Below are 19,680 nucleotides of genomic sequence, written 5' to 3'. Positions count from 1 at the left end.
CTGTATCCAAATAAATAAAAAGATACTGTGACGCAGATTTAGCCACAAAATCCATCTGTTGACCTGTCTGTCTGCCTATGATCTATCCTCTCTACTGTAAATATATTTTTCTTACATTATCCTCAGTGCTGCACAATCAACCTGGACCAGTGGTGGAATATTACAAAGTACTCAGTAGTATTTACTCAAGTACTATACTTAAGTACGGAGGGAAATATTGTACTGTTTACTCCAATTATTTGAGAGCTATAGTAATTAGTTACTCACATATTAAGGTTTTACATACAAAACATATGATGAGCTTATGAAATATTTTTACTTAAATAAGGCATCCTAATACTTCTTCCACCACTGCCCAGGACAGTATCTTTATCAGAATATTTATGTCCGGAGGAACACACTAAATTGTGGAGAAGCTTTACAATTAATATACAGAATGTTATATTGTGATTAGAATATTACTGCCATTGAAATTAAAAGTAATAGGAAATGTATTTATCAAAATCTTAAAATGTCATGGTCACAGTAGCAAGTTGATCAACTAGTTCTTTACTTGCCCACCAGAGATGCCAGGCGGCTCCCTAACAACCAACCATGTGCCCCTAACAAAGTGCTTTGTACACTTAAAATAGTACAGGAAACATCTGACAGCTCAAGATTTGCTGGGATCATTCTGTTGCTTTTGTATCTTTTTCTAGCACAAGACTCCTGTGTCTCATATACTATACATATTCAAACAGAACACATACCATTTTTAATTGTGTGCAAAGGCAAAAAATACAGCTTTCTGTGTAGATAAAAGCATTCATTTAGTACAAGTCATGTTTGGCTTTTATTTTTTCTGAGAATTTGTGTCAGTGGTTTAGGTATATTTCATACCAAGTGGACTAATCTAAACACAGTTGAAATATCTGCATGATTTGACAGGTCAAGCTGGTCAGTTATAAATATATACATAATATATATATATATATATATATATATATATATATATATATTTATATTATAAAACATAAAAACGGTTGCTCTGCCGCCTCAGAGAACCGTGGATCAGAAGGGTTCACTGGTCAGTCACAGAGAGTTCAGGCATCCCTTGTGATCTACCGCATTTCCCTATAAGTTCCTCATCCATAACCGTCTCACATAAGCTCATAAACTTCCAGTTTGCAGGGAACGCTTTAAAGCATTTGTTTTCTATCTAAATTTCCGTGCATAAGCTACTTGATGTGCAGGGAGGATACACAGAGGTGAGCCCTGAAGGAGCTGACAGAGCTCTCTGAGCTTCATCAAGTCAGAGCTTCGTCTCATTAGCTGCTATTTTTGTTGTTGTTATATTTGACAACTATTTTACAATCTCCTTTATTTATTCTCAGAAATTCAGAATAAAATATCATTAATGTTAATAGGATTAAAGCCATGAAAATACGAGTTTTTATGCAGATTTTTCAGATCAAAATGTTATCTAAAAGATGTGTGTCTATCCTCAAATAAAAGGCTGACAGTGTGTTGCATGTTAATTGTTTCATTTCATCTAAATGGCTGCATTTATTTGGCTCTCCCTTCAGCATCACCTGCATTCAACCTCCCAAATTCCTGGGCAACAGAAAATATTATTAGATTAGTATTTTAAATGAACAGATGCAATACAAGTACACCTAAAAAGAATCAAAAGACATACATCATACATGTGAAACAAACTAGTGTTACTGTAAGATGCAGGTTGTTTCTTCATTTAAGGGCTTTTCTCGTTGGGCTAAAATGGAAGGAAAAGCTGCCAGAATGTGTCAGAGAGAATCCATTATGTTATATGTGACCTCTGAATGGACCAGCTGCTTGAGTGTAGGAATGCCAGTGATTGATAGCGCACATGCTGACGTAACCCGCCACAGCTCCCACACCTCTCTCTCTCTCTGTCTCTCTCTCTCGATATGATAAGTATGTAATGCTGCAGCTGTGAGGGAGTCTGGCACACTTTACGCTGTATCATGTTGCCGACTCAGAGCTGTTTAGGTGCCCTGTGAGCACTGATAACGCAAGCACACATCTACAAAGGTTGTAGAGATAGGGAGCTCACTTCATTTGGAACCTGATGTGGGATCCTCACTTAAACTATTCACACAGAAAGAAAAACAGATTAGCTATTTAAACAGGAATAATTTACATGCATGTTGATTCTTGTTGACATTTTGTGCATTTAATCTGAACCAAGATCTTTAAGTTTGCTGTATATTATGTGTAGTTTTTTGATGTATGGCACAAAATTAGTTCCATGTCAGGATTGTTATGCTCTACCAATGTCCTGTAAATGAATTATGTGTCTCCTTTCTACATGGATATTATTAGTGGAAATATAAACATCAGTGGTGATGCATTCCTTGGCTAGCTTTAAGGCAAAAACTGTGCAGTTAACAGGAACTAAATGTGGCCTTAAAGATGTCAGAGAAAGCTGAAACTGACACAGGAAATCCTTTGACCAACACTTGAAATTGAAAATAATAAATAAAAATAAATAAAATAGCATTGGGGTAATTCTGTGGTTTAATATCTTAATTGTGCCATTTTCTTTAATCCTTGTAGAAGCCAAATGATTGTTCAGCATTCTTATAATTGTGCATCTGTGTATTCAGCTTCTTTTGTTTTTTCTCCAGATTGTCTCTCCAGTCAGTGCAGAATGTAAAATGTTCATCTGGTTGACCTAAATTGGAGGTTAATTTGATTAGTTTTGTTATTATCACTATGGGACTGGATATTATTATTATTATAGGATTATAACTCCACAATTCTAGTGAGCATGTCTAAACATTTCATTTGCACTGCAGTCTTTGCAGTTATTTGCTAAAGAAATGGACTACATTGATTTATTTTATCATGCCAATTCAAGGCGATATTTACAATTATAATTTATGTAAATGTACGATTGAGTTCGCCTGGTGAAATAAATCAATTGAATACATTCCTTTAGTACATGCAAGTCTCTGCAGATATTTGAAGTCAGGAGCTGAAATATCAGCAAAAGGCAGAAACACCAGTCTTATTTACTTCAGACAAAAGAACCTCATGTAAAATCTCGAGCTAGATAAGACACGAATTAGACCTTGGTACGATCGATGTTTAGACTGTCCCTGCTTGCTCGCTCACTCTCACACATGCACACATTGTTTATGTGTTTTATGTACATTAAATAAGCTTTTCTTATGCTGCAACCAATGAAAGTGTGTCTTTAATGTGTGACTTTTTTTTTTTTTAATTAATGGTTGTCTTGTTGCCTGGCTTTAAATGAAAGGCTGATCTGAAAGAAGGTGCTTGTTGGACACATGCTATTCATAAAATTTGTTTTGGTGATACCCAGCCAAACTCACAGACAGATCCCTGTTTTTAACTCACTCTCTGCTGAGGAGGCCAGAGGTCAGGGTCGGCTCTGGCACCTCAAGAGCAGGAAGGAATTCAGTGCCTTGCTAAAGGGCACGAAGGTGAGACAGAAAGATGCACCTTTTCAGTCATTATATGCAATCAGGAAACAGTAGTGTGTCTCCGGAGAGAGAAATGTGGACATGTGGCTCGGCCCTGTCACTGCCCAATCCGCACCGGAAACCCAATTTGTTCTATGCATGTGGGGAAATGCGACTACTTCCTATCGGGAGTATGTCGAAGCAATTTACAGCAGTTTCTGGGATTTAAATAAATCCGTACCGGCGGGTTTCCGGGAGAGGAAAATCGGGAAAGGAAAATACACTACAAAACAATACAGATAACAATACAGGGAGTAATAAAGAAAAAATAAAATAAAATAACCAAAAACACAAGCAGAAATAAAACTGTACAATGTAAAAAGATACATAATACAGAAATCAAGAGAAATAAATAAATACAACTTTAAAAAAGTGAATAGGCAATATTGCAAACCAACTTAAAGGTGGGGTATGCGATTCTGTAGAAATCTAATACAATGACAAATACCATGATATATAGGGAACAGTGACCCTGCAAATAATGTAACTAACGTTAGCTAGGTTGTGGGTTAGCAAACTGTTGCTACAGTTGCTGCCACTAAGCTAACAGCCAGAGAGGACGAGACAGTTTCCCAGAGCAGCACAGCAGCTCCAGACAGCGATACTCACAACTCTCCTGCTGCTATAGCTAACAGCACAACAACAGCATATCCTGGCAAACTAGAAAATAAGCTAAATGTCCGTGGGCAAGTAACTTACTGATCCTTAACAGTTTTATTTCAGACCATAGCAGTAAGCTCCGCTGTGCTTGAGCTTCAGAAATGCTCAAGTTTACTTAAAATGCTTTACTGCACTACTTGGTCAATAAAAGAGCTAAGCTACTGAAAAGATAGCCCACCACTTGTGTTTTTTGAATGACGTGGCTGATATTAGCCAACATAAAAGCACAGAAAGGTAGCACGACTGCTCTTGTTTTATTAACATTGATTGTGAAAAGATGTTTAACTAAAATTACGTGGTGATCAATACAGAAATAAAAGGAATATGATGACACAAGGCCGCTGAAAGGATCTTTTTTGTTTGTTTGTTGATGTCACATCAAACAAAAAATCCTGCACTTGTGGAATGGATGTGTCCTAAAAAATGGATCTGTCGTAAAAGAGGCTAAATTCTGCACATGCGCTGTGCACAGTAGACCTACTACAGGGCACGCCTACTACATGGTATGCTCTCTAAACGGTCGCTGTTTGGTTAGGTTTAGGTACCAAAACTACTTCTTTAGGTTTAGGAAAAGATCATGGTCTGGGTTAACATAAGTAGGTTACATTAATCCAGGAAGTTATCTCAGGGGATGTTTCATGTGTTTCATGTAGTCTGCGAGACTGCAGATAGACCCTTCTCTTTTATGCAGCCAAATTCAGGAACAGGAACAGCACTTCAGCAGCGTCAAGAGTGCGCTTTCCAGACGCGTCAAATACGCAAAAACAAGGACGACTTACCCTTAAAATAAATGTGTTCGTTTGTAGAAAAAAAAAGTTGATGGATGAATGCAATATTTGGAAATATTGATAAACACTTAATTTTTTAGAAGATGACACACATTTTTAAGCGCTCTGTCATGGCGTTTGGTGTATGTGAATGTTTGCATTAATATCTCACATCAAAAATGTGCATAAAGGCCCATTTAGCCATAAGCACCAGGACTGTACATCTGTTTAAAGGAAATTCCTGAAAAATATCGTGTATTCTACTTAAATTGTTAATAAAATAGCATTATGTTCATATCAGTATAAGGCACCCTAAACACAGCGTTGAGCATTGTTGGCTTTTATTTTGAAAATTAGAGAGGAAGTCGTGCTTGATGGTTGTGGCTCACTTGACACGGGCGCGCTCCTTTCTCTCTCCCCCGTGTGCGTGTGTGTTTACTCCCATTCTCTGTGTCTGTGCGTCGTCGTCTCCGCTCCCCCAGTCTGCTGCTGCACAACCACAACGGAGCCACCACGCCGAGGAGGCGGGCCGACTGTAGCTACACCTCGGCCAGCGGTGCTGGGTCATAGCGCTGGTGGAGGGGTTGGGGGGGTGGGGGGCAGCACACTGCTCTTCTTGCTCTTCCTAAACCGTGCACAGCCTGGAGCATTGAGGACACCATCACCTCAACGCGTACTGAAACAGTTTTGTTTTTTGCCCAGACGCACCAACTTGCAGCTGCAGAGGCGCGCTTTTCTCCGTGGCTCCTCTCTCCTTTTGCGCTCACAGTCCGAAATGGAAGATGGTCCGTCTTCAACAAGCTGTTTCAGAAGGTTAACGGACTGTTTCCTGGGTGCAAGTAGGTATTTTTTGACTAACACTGTTAAATTATAGAACAAAAATCATCGCTGAAATTTACGCAAAAATACGCTTTGACTTCCAGTAACAGCAGTATAAATCGCGAACCGCTTCTGCAGGCGTACGTTATTTACCCCTGAGTCTACCCAACTTTATGAATGACAGATTGATAGCTGATCTAGATGGGTGGGGACTTCATCGGAGGGGGACCTGGCAGGACTGTAATTCGGAAAATGTAGCGTGTGTCTCTACAGCCCTTTTTAATAAAATATATAGAGCGGGCTGATGAATCCCATCTCGGATTTGAGTTGGTCCGGTCTGCCATGGAGGGGACCGTCAGCAGTGCTGCTGCTGCAGTGAGACATGGCATCAGAAAGCGAAGCGAAGTGTACTTGCGCCGGAGTGAGGAGAGAAAGTGTAAATACTGCTCACTCCTCAAGTACAATACATCTCAAAAATATTCCTGTAGAAATGTGAATTCAGTGTTAATATTCCTATAGAAATGTGTATATTGTTTTAATTACAGGCCTACTCACTACTATTTTTCATATTTATTGTAATACTCATAAGCTATAGCTACTAATATTAACATAAAATTCAGAAAATTCTTATCCCGTAGCTGTGAGAAATGTTTAGTGTCCTACTAAAAATTATGATGGCTTTTATGTCAGCTTTTATTTTCCCAGCACAATATGATGTCAGAGAGTTTAACATGATTTTTATTGATAAAATAATTAAATATATTGAGAAATTGGTGCCAGCATAAGACAAAATTTACAGAAAGTTTAGTGAATGCATTTGCAGTTTTTTCTGTCATATAATAATATCATCTATATTCGCCTATAATATACTTATATTTCCTTAGTGTGTCTGTGCTACTCAGTTGTTAATTTACAGTCCCTTGTTGCATATTTTATCATTTTATCTGGTTTTGTATCTTTGTAAAATTGCTGTGGGAACTTCTACTTTAGGAATTATTGTAATTTATCGTTTCTGTGATCGTCATTTAACACTCTCTGTGTGCCACATGAATAACAGTGGTTCCAGTTATTTCAGTGGCACCTCAAGTGACCTTTAGTGGCAACCCTGTAATAACAAGTTAGCAGTTTGGGGCCTGGGATACTGAGTGATGCCAAAGTACACACATAGCAGTAAACTGCAGTCATGGAATGTATTACTGAGGTACAGTATTTAGGTATCCCGCCCCTCATACTGACCACAAAAGGACAAGAATTTCAGATTTCACACTTTTTGAATTTACAAAACAACAGTAGATGTTGGTGGCTGCTACATCTACTGTAGGATGAGCTGAAACGTCTTATACTATTTTTTAATACTATAAACAAGTAATTCACAAATACGTTGACCTGAGAAAAAAAGTTCATCATCGACTGTCTGCTTCCACTTTTGCTATAATTGTCATTATGCGTGAGTATCATAGCTCACATTTATGCTGCTCTTTCTTTTTCAAATGTTGTACAGCTGTCAAATAATCTGGGTTAAATGTAGGATTAACTTGACACACTGTTTCCCTTCTCACTGCATGTTTCCCGTGTGACTGGTTTGAGATCAGGGAATAATTTGATTAACAGTCACAAAAACACATGAACATACAGTATATATTTCTGAACTGAAGTCATCATCTGTGCCGCATGTTTTTATAGCGCTGTTTACATAGATTGCTTTCTACAAATATTAGACATGTGATCACTTTAAATGTATCCGACACATAGGAGTGGAGGTGGTAAAAAGTGCTGTTTTGTTTTGTGGCAACTGCTGGCAGGTTTATCCTCCTATCATTGCTTGTCCTTTCTGAAATGGGACTGGTTGCTGGACTGTCCAGCAAATCCAGTCTTTCCCTGGAAAGACAGACTCCAGTTTGTAAAGACAACATATCTGGTTCATTCACTGCCTTGTTGCTCCTATAATTCTAAGCAGTGAGTTAGTCCTGGGATATTATAGCTGATTGTAACCTCACGCTGTGGGAACATATACATGCACGTGTGTTTGTGCGCGTTGTTTGTGGATATTTCTGGACAGTGTCGGAGGTCAATCTGGGTCAGCCCTAATGTGATCTCTCAGGCATTTTTAATCCCAATTGGTTGTCGACGAATTGCTTAACTCAGTGAAGAAGGCTGCATTGTCAGGCAGGAAGTGCTCACGCTGGACATTTCCTCTCTCTCTCTCACAGTGAGGACTTCTCTTAGCATGCTCCCTGAATATATAAAACATATAGTGCGTGATATGATTGGAATATAAAAATTAAAGCTTGATTGAAATTTGAATGGCTAAATAATTCCAGACTGGGCTGCACGCATGCCAAATAGCCTCTCTTTGTGATTTGTCTGCAGTGTTTATTTAAACTCTCAGGAAATTCAAGCAAAAGAAAATTAGCTTGTTATGCAGTTTGAACCTTTTTTTTACATCAAGATCTGTGCAGGACTGGATCAGCGCCAGGGCACAGTGCGCAATCTGAGCGGCGAAACAGATGACATTCTCCTCAAGGCGTCCGTTGACCTCCTCGTCAGCTTGTCGTGGGTTGGTATCTGAGGGGATGGGAAAAGGCCACATGCATGTAGATTTCTTTACAACTTGTCCTCGTGTCAAGGCTCATAAAAGAACACGGCACTGGAGAAGATGCAAGGATCTGTGGTTCTCATTACCGGGTCCCCACTGGCCCCTCTGCAGAGCGGCTGCAGAGTTCAGCATCTGTCCAGATGTGGAGCGGGGAACATGACCCCTGATCACTGATGTTGCCCTGGGGGTACAGCGCTACATCAAACCACTGGTTTGGGCGAGATGCTGACTCCAAGGCAGCAACTGCAGGTTTACTGTCGCTATCAGCGCTGTTGTAGGCTGTGTGTTTTACCACCTCTGGCTGTCGTTCAGTTTCCTTTCACTGAAGGAAATGCGCAAGAAAGTTTAGAGTTTATAACTTTTAGTTGAAAGTAAAGGTTAACCTGCTGTGTGTAACTGCAGTCAGAGTGTTACCGCTTGCCTGTGACCACACTATTAGGCTGTGGATCAAGGGACATGCCTTATCTACATCTCACTTTGCCATTTATAGCCCTGACTCTTTACGTCTAAGGCCCTGGACCATGGAAGCGGAAATAATGCAAATTACATTTCCATGGAAATCTCTCTCTCTCTCTCTCTCTCTGTGTGTGTGAGTGTGAGGTGTGAGCTTGCATGTTTGTGCAGCGGTGTTTGTTTTCGCCATGTGGGGGCGTGTCTCTGGAAGTGATGGGACTGCAGTTAAAGTCCAGGGTGAAACTGCATCTTCATTTGACACCTTTTCACTGACTGGTGTATTGATTTAGCTGCATCGGTCACCTCACCCTTTGCTGCTGTGGAATGTAGGGGGTGTGTGTATATGTGTGTGTGTGTGTGTGTTCACCTGCATATGGACACACACATACCCAGGTTCACAGGCTCGATGAATAAATGTGAGCAGTGGGGAGAGGAGTCAAAGCGTTTTCATCTTCAGTGTTCGCTCTTTTTTTCCCCTCTCACTGAATGTCAGTGTTGGGCGCTGTGCTCCATCCCTCCCATAGATAAGATAAGAACCACATGCTCTTCCCACCTTCTGGCAAGGGAGTCCCAGGCGGACCTGCTGACGCACGCACCCTGCAGACCCCCCCCTTTCCTGCCTCAGCCTCAAGTCAGGAAAGTGAAAAGTAGTACCTTGGCAGCCTGCCCTTGACTCTCTGCCAGAAGGAGTGCGCTTCAAGAGAAGTGGTCTTTTCCCTTTTTCTCTCATGTGCATTTTTCATCTATGTGTTGCAAACGAGGAACATCTTGCTCACTAAACATCGGCACTGCCGGGGTCGGCCTCTGCTGCTGACATTGCCGTTCGACATCGTCTGACACGAGCGCTGCAGACACACGGTCACTTCTGTTCAGGCGCTATCACACAGATAGCTTACTGCTACATGGGAAATAGAGATGAGGGATGAACATAGGGTGGAGCCGGTTGTTGTTTTTAGCAGCTCTTAAAATGTTCCTTTATCTGCATATGTGAGTTTATTGTTTCAATTAAAGCAATACTTTCCTTCGGCAGTCCCTCCAGGAATTTGGAGTCTTACATAGGAAGAATTAAAACATTCAATCAATCCTCATATTTGATAGAGCTTGCACTTACGTCTATCCTTGCAGTATTTCAGCAAAAACAAAAACTGCTACCTGTTCTTGCCTTGAAGAAGGTCTCTGACCGAAAGCTTGTTAATTTAAAAGATTTTTGCGCAGATTTGAGTGTGTGGATGCTTTTTTTTCATTGAGTTTGATAGTCTATAGCTCCAGCACCTCAGCTAAGTCTGATACCAGGTGAGCGGTGTTTGTTTCTCTAGCAAAAACAAAAACAAAATATTGCTAATGTATCCATTAATAACCCTTTTCTGCATAAAACACGATTAATAAATAACTACCAGGTCAAATGAAGACACACCTCACCCTCAACTACAGTAACCACCTTCCCTCCAACTGAGTCAATGCCTGATCAACTTTCTCTCAGCTGAGAAGCCTTGTTAAACAGCCCTTACCCTCAGGTTGTGCAATGTCTATTGTTGGGAAAGAGTTGTGCATGAGTTAACCTGACAGGCTATATTCAGGGCTCAAGGTTTGTGAAATATGTTCAACTTCGTAGCTAGCTCATGAACCGCTCACGTTTATTTATCAAATATTTTTATAACTTTTGAAGACAACTTTTATTAGATGTAATTACTTGTTACGATTGTCATGGATTTCTTTTACTAATCGTAGTCTTCCAGCTAAAAAGCTAATTTTAGATATTTGAATGTAAAAACACCCCCGCAGTTTATGAAGAAATTACACAAAAATGTTGCACATTGCAGCATAAACTTTAAGAGCTGCTGCAAATGAAATGCTTTTGGGCTCCAATGATTACAGTAGACAACAGTTTTGATCATCCATTACTGTAATTGTTTAAAGAGTAACTCAACACCAGGCAGAAGTGTGCTCTGTTGCACCTGTAACCACACCCAACACTGATGTCACGGTGTCCTGTTGTCCTGGTGTACGTTTGTATATCACTGCAACAATGTGAGAAGTTTTGTACTGTCACAAAACAGACAAAACAAACACCAAACCAAACCAAAAAATCATTTGACAGATTAATCAATGATAAAAATCATCATTTCACTTAAATTAAAGTGAGATCCTTATGGGACTGCTTTGGGTAAGAAGCATAACTTGTGATATGTGGATGAGTTTTCTCTCATCACAGAAACCTTTAATGAGAGATTCCGATTTTAAAATAGAATCCTTCAATTTAAAAAAGCCCAACGTCCAGCGCAATCACCATGTCTGTTCCTCAGCTCTCAGATGAAGACTGAAGTGATGACATAAAGCGTGGTGTTGCATCAAAACTGTGACAGAGAAAGGCTGTGCAGGCTTAAATCAAGCAAAATGTAAATGGTAAAATAAGGACAGAGATGTCAATGCAGAGAGAGAAATGAGGCCTTGCTTTACAGGGGTCTCTTTTCTTTGCCTATCCTCTGAAGGAGGTGTAGCGTCATAAATACTCTGGGGCTTTCCATTGATAAATGTTGACCTGCAAAGTGTCTTATTGTGACTTGTGACTCATATATGATACCTTACCACAACTGACTCGGTATCAGGTTTCAATACTGATGCTTGTTTCAATATGTTTCAATACTTTAAAGTTGCTATACTAATACAAAGCATGACAAAATATTTATTGAATGCGCATTTTGTTATACGATGGAATGAATTACTTACAGTTTACAGCATCTCTACAAGCCATTTACTTTTCCATATAAAATCAGACCATGCCTAATTGATTTCCTTAATAAAAATGCTCATAAACATGAATTGTAGCTCCCAACAATTAACAGTTTTGAAGCTTTTCGGGATGTTTTGATGCCTGAAATTCCTTATTAATACCCCAAACTGGTGCTGACACAATACAGATACCCAGCCCATGCCGTCTATTAAAAGCATTCCCCGTCAAACAGGAGCGTGTTCATACTGAAATTTGGATGTGAGACCCAGACATACTGTGACTGGTTTGGCCTTCCTTTCCCAGTCCCAGGGCGTGGTGTGCTGTAGTCAAGATAAGTGTTATGCAACGATACCTCACTGCATGAACTCAGGCTTCAGTTTTTACACAGGAAGCCCGAGTCTGAGTCAGGCACCAAAATCTCTGCCAACTGGGCTTCAGCCACTCACAAACATGCTGCACAACAAACTGCTTCCCGCCTATATGTTTGTCTGAATGAGCAACTTTGTTTTGACTCAAACTCATTTAAGCACAGAGGTGGGAAGTAACTAAGTACATTTAATCAAGTACTGTATTTAAGTACAATTTTAAGGTACTTGTACTTTACATGAGTATTTCTATTTTATGCTATACTTCTACTCCACTACATTTTTAGAGGGAAATATTGTACTTTTTGCTCAACTACATAAAAAACACGATACATGTATGAAATACAACACATTGTGAAAGACTGAAGCCGTGGTTCCCAACTTTTTTTGTTTGTGACCCCTCACAAAAAGTAGTGTCTAGTGGGGACCCCTTGTCACGATTTAGATGTCGAGAGAGAGTTCCCTTTAAACTTCTCAGATGGTTTCATTTAAAAAACAGTTAGAGGCCCAAAGAAGTAAAATTATCCAATATATCACAAAAAACAGCAAAGATTAGAGAAAGGTCCAAATTATGAATGCAAATTAGTTTTTTCCTACCTCATTAATCATCTTACAACCTCCCAGATTTATCTTGTGACCACTGGAGGGGGCCTCACCCTTAAGTTGGGAACCACTGGACTAAACAACCTAACTGTATATAAAGTAGATATTATAGCTCCATCTCCACAACAGCAACAGTAAAATGCTACTTCTGCATCAATACAACAGTGTTAACAAACTAATAATGTCGTATATAATAATAACAGTGACGGGATATTTTTCTGCAGAGCAAGTACTTTTACTTTTGATACTTTAAGTACATTTTGTTGATAATACTTCTGTAGGATTTGAATGCAATCCTCTGCTGCAGCCATTGCACAGCCTACAGTACACAGACAATTTAATGTTGTAAACATGGGAAGACCTAACTCCTCTAGCAAAAGGTTTATTGACTGGCTCAAGAATTTTAAAATGTGACAAATCTAAAAAGAGCCTGTTAGATGATGACTTGAACTTATTTTGTTTTTACATTGTGATGTGTTTATGTTCGACGTGTCAGACATTGTGTTTATTAGAATCAAATCAAAACCATTTTGTGCTTATCTTGATGACGCCATTGTCTTTAACAGCATTGGCCCCAGTGCGAAGGAAAATTTCACTGAGGTTTGACTAAATAAAAGAAAAAAACTCGGGTCAAACCAGTGACCAAGCCATTGCTTCTGCCACAGCAGTCTCTCTCTCCTGATTGAGTGAGCACATGTGGTTCCCAGTGGGGTTAACCATTCTGGACCACAACATGTGGGACAGATCTGGCTGCACCTTTGATTAGACGTCGTAGTCACAGGCCCAGGACACTGACGCATATCCCACAGCTCTGAGTGTCACTGCGGTCACATTAGGTTGAGCCGGGGCTCGAAGGATTTCAGAAGGAATCAGAGGGAAAGTCTGTAAGGTCGGCAGAAAGTAGCAGATTTGTTCAGAAAAAAGTGCATCAATCACCATCAAGCTGCAATATAGTGGCTGTTGGGTCATTCCTCTGGCTTCTTTTTCCACTTTACATTTACATTTTTTCCAATAACCAGTGATTTCTTCTTAAACTGATACAGATAAATACATTTAATGTGTCTAGCTGCCACCAGTGGAATTGACCTGAACTAAGTGTGATGCTTAGAGCAGATGCAGACATTGCTTTATTAGTATCTGTTTTAAACTGCCTGCACTCACTGAAAGAAATGTCTATGTCTGTCTAATTTATTTCAACAAAATATGTAACATTGATATAACACTTTCAAACATCTTTGCTCCATCATTTACTGCAGAGCAAGTCGATCCCTGAAGTCTTTCCTGTCATGTGCTCTGCCTTCCTTTAATACATCATAATATTGTATTACATTGTCATATGTCTTCACTGTAAGCAATCAATGCATCGTCATAACATAGTTTTATAGGATATGTCTGGTCTGATGTAGGTTATTTCTCTGTGCAATAGCGCTCCATTGTTGCACAAAAACTATTACAAACACATCACTGAGCCACACTGTTGCACTGGGTGACATGTTCCTTCATTACAATGAACATGGACACTGTAGTTCAGTTTGAGTCAATCCCAGAAACACCATCCTGCTGCCTGAAATAATCACTGGAGCACCAATTGTGTATTAATCCACAACTGAAAATAGTCCCGAACAAATGCACTCTTAACTCCTGTTTGAATAATGTTTGATAAAAACTACAGTGCCCAGCTGTTTTATTTTTATGAAAGCGTATATTTGTAACCTGTTTTTAGATTTATGTCTTCAGTAAGAACAAATGGGCCTTGGAGCTGACAGCCACAGGCAGGTTGGGGAAGTCGAAAAGTATTGAAAGAGACATTGCTGGTTTTGGTCTTTTTATGTGACTTGTTCACAATAACAAAAATATAGAATATGGGCAACCTTATCGTTTAAGCAATTGTTGGCCTGATAGATACCAGATATATTGTGCTCCCTACTTATGATGTTAGTACAAAATTTGAATTTGGTCATACGTTCATTTCACATTCTTCTTAGCCAAAGCAAAGGTTAAGGGTTGAGTTAGGGGTCAGAAATAAAGAGTGGCTGTTCTAAAGAGCCATGGTTTGCTTTTTCTTTGCCAATAAGGCTTCACAAATTCTCCTTTTTTACAAATTATTTTTGCTAGTGTGAGCTAGTAATTTTAAGTACAGGGTTGTGCCCAGAACACAATTTCATCAACCATTATATGCCCACTGCAAAATTCGAATCACTGCAGTTTGTTTTTGCCCCATGGAAATAGGACATTTGACTATATTTGTTCATGTGCACACATATGATAGCTAAATAATTTTTAGAGCCTGTCGACACAAAACTTGTATTCATAAATTGATACAGCGTCCTTGTTTTTAGTGTCACTAATCACAGTGCCTTCTTTGTATTTCAAGTAGGACAAAGTCGTAAGGGTTTTTTGCAGCGCTCCCAATTTACTCCTCTTTGTGTGTCTTTCTGTCCCCTGCAGCTCCCTTCACCCCCCCTTAACTTTCTCTGATTTATTAAGCCGTATTCTGCCGATGTGCGTCAGAGCTGGCCAGGAGTCTCGTGAGGCGTTCCGCTCCTGAAGATCTGTGTCTCGTGTCTGGACAGCATCAGACCGCAGCGTCCTCCACCCCCCAAACTTACCCCTACCTCTGTTTGCCTTATTTGCCTGCAACCACAAGCCTGCTCAACCTACACACACACAAACCCACACACACACACACACACACACACAGTGAGCAGATGATCCATTGTAACAGAAGATCAAATGATTTGTTCTGGGGGAATAGATCAAAGGTCGTAGATAGCTGCTCAGACTGTTTACCAGAGTCAGGAGCACTTTGATTCTAAAATTAAATTCAAATTAAAAGTAGAAGTTATTCCTCAAATCCAAGTTTTAAACACTTTTTATAGACGTACAAGAGTTACCTGCAGCTGAAGTGGATGCTTCTAGCTCCTGCATCTGGTTTTATTTTGTCATCTGGCACAACAGTCGGGTGAGTTTGTGCCACCTTCCACGTACAGTTCTGTTGTCCACAAGTCTGTAGCCAATCACTACCCTGATATCATACAGGATTTCAGACAGACACCCCACTTAGTAATATTTTCATGGAGAGTGTGTGTATGTTTTTGTGTCTGACGGCAGAACACATGCCTTCCAGCTGCATGTCCTCCTGTGATTCATGCTTGAAGGGAGTCTACACAGATGCTGCTGATAACCAGACATTTCGTGAGAAAGCAGTATTAAAAAAAAAAAAACGATCAGGGCTGTCTGAATACAGCAGCCTTCTTTCTACTGTTATCTGATAACAGATACATTTACGGTGTACCATGCCATAAAATATAAATTTAGCACTGGCATAGGATTTGTTTTTCTTCTCCAGGTAAAATTATTTTTGCATTTCATGCAGCGTTGAGTTCGCAGTCTCATGACGTTACAAGTCTTTGTTTTAAACACAGTCCATTTGCATGAGTGACCTAAACATGATGGTTTCCTAATGCATCATGACGGCTCTCGGACGCCAGCGGGTGTATTTAAAACAACTTTCCCTTAACGATGGTCTGGCAAATGGCTTTTTTCCCTGACAACAAAGACAGTAAACAGCAGCACTTAGCGAGCTCTCAAGAACCTAATTGCCTATTAAGCACAATCGAGTCCTCCTTTATCCTGCTGCCTCTGTTGGGGGCTCCTATCCCTGGAGACACAGATTTACAGTAAACATAAGTGAGCTAGCCCGGCTATCTGAGAGCTTTAGCTGGGACCTAGGCGCTGCTGCTGCCACTCTCTCCCCTCACAGTAAAGAAAAAGAAATGACCTTTGGCTGTTTCTAGCCTGTGCATTTGTTTGGGTGACTGTCAGGAACACTGTGGGCCTTTGGCAGCGTGTTATATGATATTTATGATGTTATGACGTTTAAAGAGTTTCCCCTCAGGGATCAATAAAGTATTTCTGATTCTGATTTTGTTCTTTCCATCCTCTTATATACTTACTATACTACTTACTATATACTTTTCTAGCATTTCCATGATTTTGTGCAACATCTCCCAGCGTTGTTTTTTTATTTTTACACTTTGCTTAGTCATGAATAGAGTTGTGTAGTGCGTGACCTAAAAGACGTTTTGTTTCTATGCTCTTTAGGCTTGACAGATGAGAAAGTGAAGGCCTACCTCTCGCTGCACCCGCAGATGCTGGACGACTTTGTGCTGGAGAGTGTGAGTGCAGAGACGTTGGACAGATGGCTGAAGAAGAAGACCAGCAGCAGGCCTGCAGGTATACCCACTCCCACGCACACACATACACAAACATGGAAACACACACACGCACACATGCTGCAGCTCTCTGGATCACTGTGACATAATGATTGGATCAGCGGATTTCAGTATATTGACGCACAGTTGTAATTTCTGCAATATTTTTCTTTGGTTAAATGTTTGTACTTTTTAGCTCACATAATCCCATATGAGTTCCCGACTAGTCAACCACAAATACAGGCTGCCCTGAATATCTGCAGCCACGTCAGTCGTTTGCTTTTATTGCGCTGAAAAATAAAACCTTTTCTCTTAAAGACCAAGGGATAACCAGAGCCGAGCCGAGTGTGCCTCTGTGGGTTGTATTTATTATCCCGGCCATTTGCAATACAAATCACTCATCTTCACATGTGTCTCCTTTAATCGTCAGTGTGTGTGATAGACAGAAGAAAGGGAGAGGGAACGGGCATGTCGGGTGTTTACGGGTCATTAGATGTGTTTGAGCGGGCCGAGTTGAGTCTGTGCCGTGTGCTCCATACACAGCGGACTGCTTCTCAGACCAACCGCATCCATCAAGGGCCCACAGGGCTGGCACTCTGCCCAGTCGAGCTGCTGACGTCAGAGGCGACCTCCAGAGACATGCAGCCGGCTGAGGGGGCCCAGGGAGGGTAGAGAGATGAAGATGGGGATTGTGCTGGCTCAGGGTGTGGGTGTGTTGAAGTGAAGGGGGAAACTGGCGGAGGATGAATTTGTCACATTTTGATCTCTCAAATCTGAGCCTACATTTGAAACAGTTTCCTGTATACAGTATATATGTGTATGTGTCTGTGTGTGTGTGTGTGTGTGTTTAGGTTGAAAGGTACCAAATAGAGGCCCTAATGTTAATCATTCTTGCAGGCGCCAAGTAGGAATAACTAATTTCACCCATGTAGTTCAAGTCAGAGCAGATGAAGCCTGTAGAAAGCCGAAAGCTGATTCACAAAACTTAATCACAGAGCAGAAAGGCGAAATACTTTCGGCTTATGTTTCTGTCTTTTTCATCATATTTATCATATGAGTCATGAAACTAAATTCCCTCAGTGCAAAGGTCAAGTTTTATCAGCTCTTAATTGAAAACTCCAGTTTTCCCATGCTTTTTGAAGACTCAATAATTTAAAGAACCACACGAACCATTTTGTTTACTACAAATTACTTATACTTAACATGACTGCTTTTTTCAAAGCAGGTTTTAGCATTTAAGATTTTAAATTTGTGTTTACCTCCCTTCTATTGAGCCACTGGTTTCCATTTATTTCAGGAAAATCAACTTGTAGGGACTTAAAACTGGTAGCCCACCACAGTGAACAAAGTCAAAGTTATCATTGCACAGAGACTCAGAAGTCTGCACTGCGTTACTGCACAGCCATAACATAAAACTGACAAAAAACAAAAGCAGACATGATGTTCATTATGACGGATCACATGTTTCAAGCAAGTTTAAAATTTCAAAGTTGATTCCCATTTTGTCTGGAAATGCATGCTAACCTCCTGGAAGGGAGAAAAAGTCTGAAGTGCTATGCCATGTTTTGGAAAGTGGTCAACAGTAATGCAAACTATATGACTGATCCCCTGATAGGTGTAAAGCTCCAGGTAAAATGGTTACACAGTGGAGCATCAGAAACAATACAGCACAGCACCCGTGAGCAACATCAAGTAATTGAACGGATATAAGAGTAAATCACATTTTTAGCTTGTCAACAATGTTTTTTATGTGATGACAGAATATCAGGGACATACTGCAGCTTTTGCCACGTTGTAATGAACAGCTACAACACTTGTACATCTAGTTATAAACAGCATTTGCCAAATTTGCCCACCTGCATACCTCTAGTTCTGATAAAGCACCATCACTTACTGATGAATGTAGGTCATATGTAGGTATCTAATATGCTGCGCTCAAAAAATGCCTGTCAGTGAATAGCTGATGGTGCCCATAATAATTATAATAATAATCCTAATATATACAATAGATATTACACAAACGAATCTCAGACCAAACTGTTGGTGATTGAGTTGCATTATGGGTGTTATCCTTTTTTTTAATCCTGTTTTATCCATTGTGAGTCCGACAGTGTTATAGGAGTACAATGCTAAATCGGTGGAGTACTCTTTTAAAGGTACCCCATGGAGTTTTCTTCTAAACAAACAAGGTTGTATTTACAGTATATTCAGTGTTTCCCACTAAAAAGTAATGTTTGTTTGCGTCCTTGACGTCTAACAAACATGTTGAATGCATTCCCTTCCTCAACCTTACATTGACTTGATGTTGAGTGTTAGTGTATATATATTAAAAAATACAGTAACAGCGACCTACAGTAGCCGTTTTGACCATTATGTAAAATATTATTAAAATTACATAGTATATGTAGTCTGTTTTGACCACCCAAGACTCACACTGGGCTTGCTGAGTTGGTCTTGTTAGATTACTTCACAAAATGCAGGTATTGAACAATGTTCAGCCACTAGCTCCGTGCAGCTGGGCTCTTTAGCTGTGCATGAGGCGACCAGACTCAGAGTGAAAACATCAATAATCAGCCATGTCTCTCTCCGAGGTTGATTTTTACATCGCATCAGTAATATCACTCTAAGTCCACTTCCTCTGTTAGACCACTGTGAGCAGACACTTAGGCACCACTCTGAAGCCTCTCTGTGTCTCCCTCTCAGTGGCTGTATCCACTCAAATGACAAGCACTGTCTAATTTCTGGTCCATCACACAGGCTGAATGGTCTCTGTGTTGGGATGATGGCTGGAATCTGACTTGTAGATTTATTTGACACATTTCTCCCCTTGTTTTAAAGAAGCAGGACTTTTCCTGTTTATATTTGTACTGATAAAAGTAGCTAATTTATTCTAAAGATGTATTTCTATGTCCATTTTTGAATGACACTTTTTAGAGATCAAATTGATCTTATATTGTTTATGA

At 40.0% G+C, this 19,680-nt stretch overlaps 1 protein-coding gene across 6 annotated transcripts in view; it reads left to right on the top strand.

Moving 5' to 3' along the window:
* pde10a (phosphodiesterase 10A) overlaps positions 1-19,680 on the top strand; it is a 56,339-nt gene that overhangs the window by 14,700 nt on the left and 21,959 nt on the right. For 2 of the 6 annotated variants that reach the window (XM_044215478.1, XM_044215477.1), the window contains exon 2: positions 16,608-16,739. In XM_044215478.1, the coding sequence (XP_044071413.1) occupies positions 16,608-16,739 (132 nt within the window). Of the gene's footprint in view, positions 1-5,344; positions 5,776-16,604; positions 16,740-19,680 lie in introns of those variants that run through there. The other 4 variants (XM_044215482.1, XM_044215481.1, XM_044215479.1 and 1 more) reach the window with 3 other exon arrangements.

The sequence above is a fragment of the Siniperca chuatsi genome, linkage group LG11 (assembly GCF_020085105.1).
Source record: "Siniperca chuatsi isolate FFG_IHB_CAS linkage group LG11, ASM2008510v1, whole genome shotgun sequence".
NCBI lineage: Eukaryota > Metazoa > Chordata > Actinopteri > Centrarchiformes > Sinipercidae > Siniperca > Siniperca chuatsi.
The sequence above is the reverse complement of the archived record's forward strand: the minus strand, read 5'-3'. Positions and strand labels throughout refer to the sequence as shown.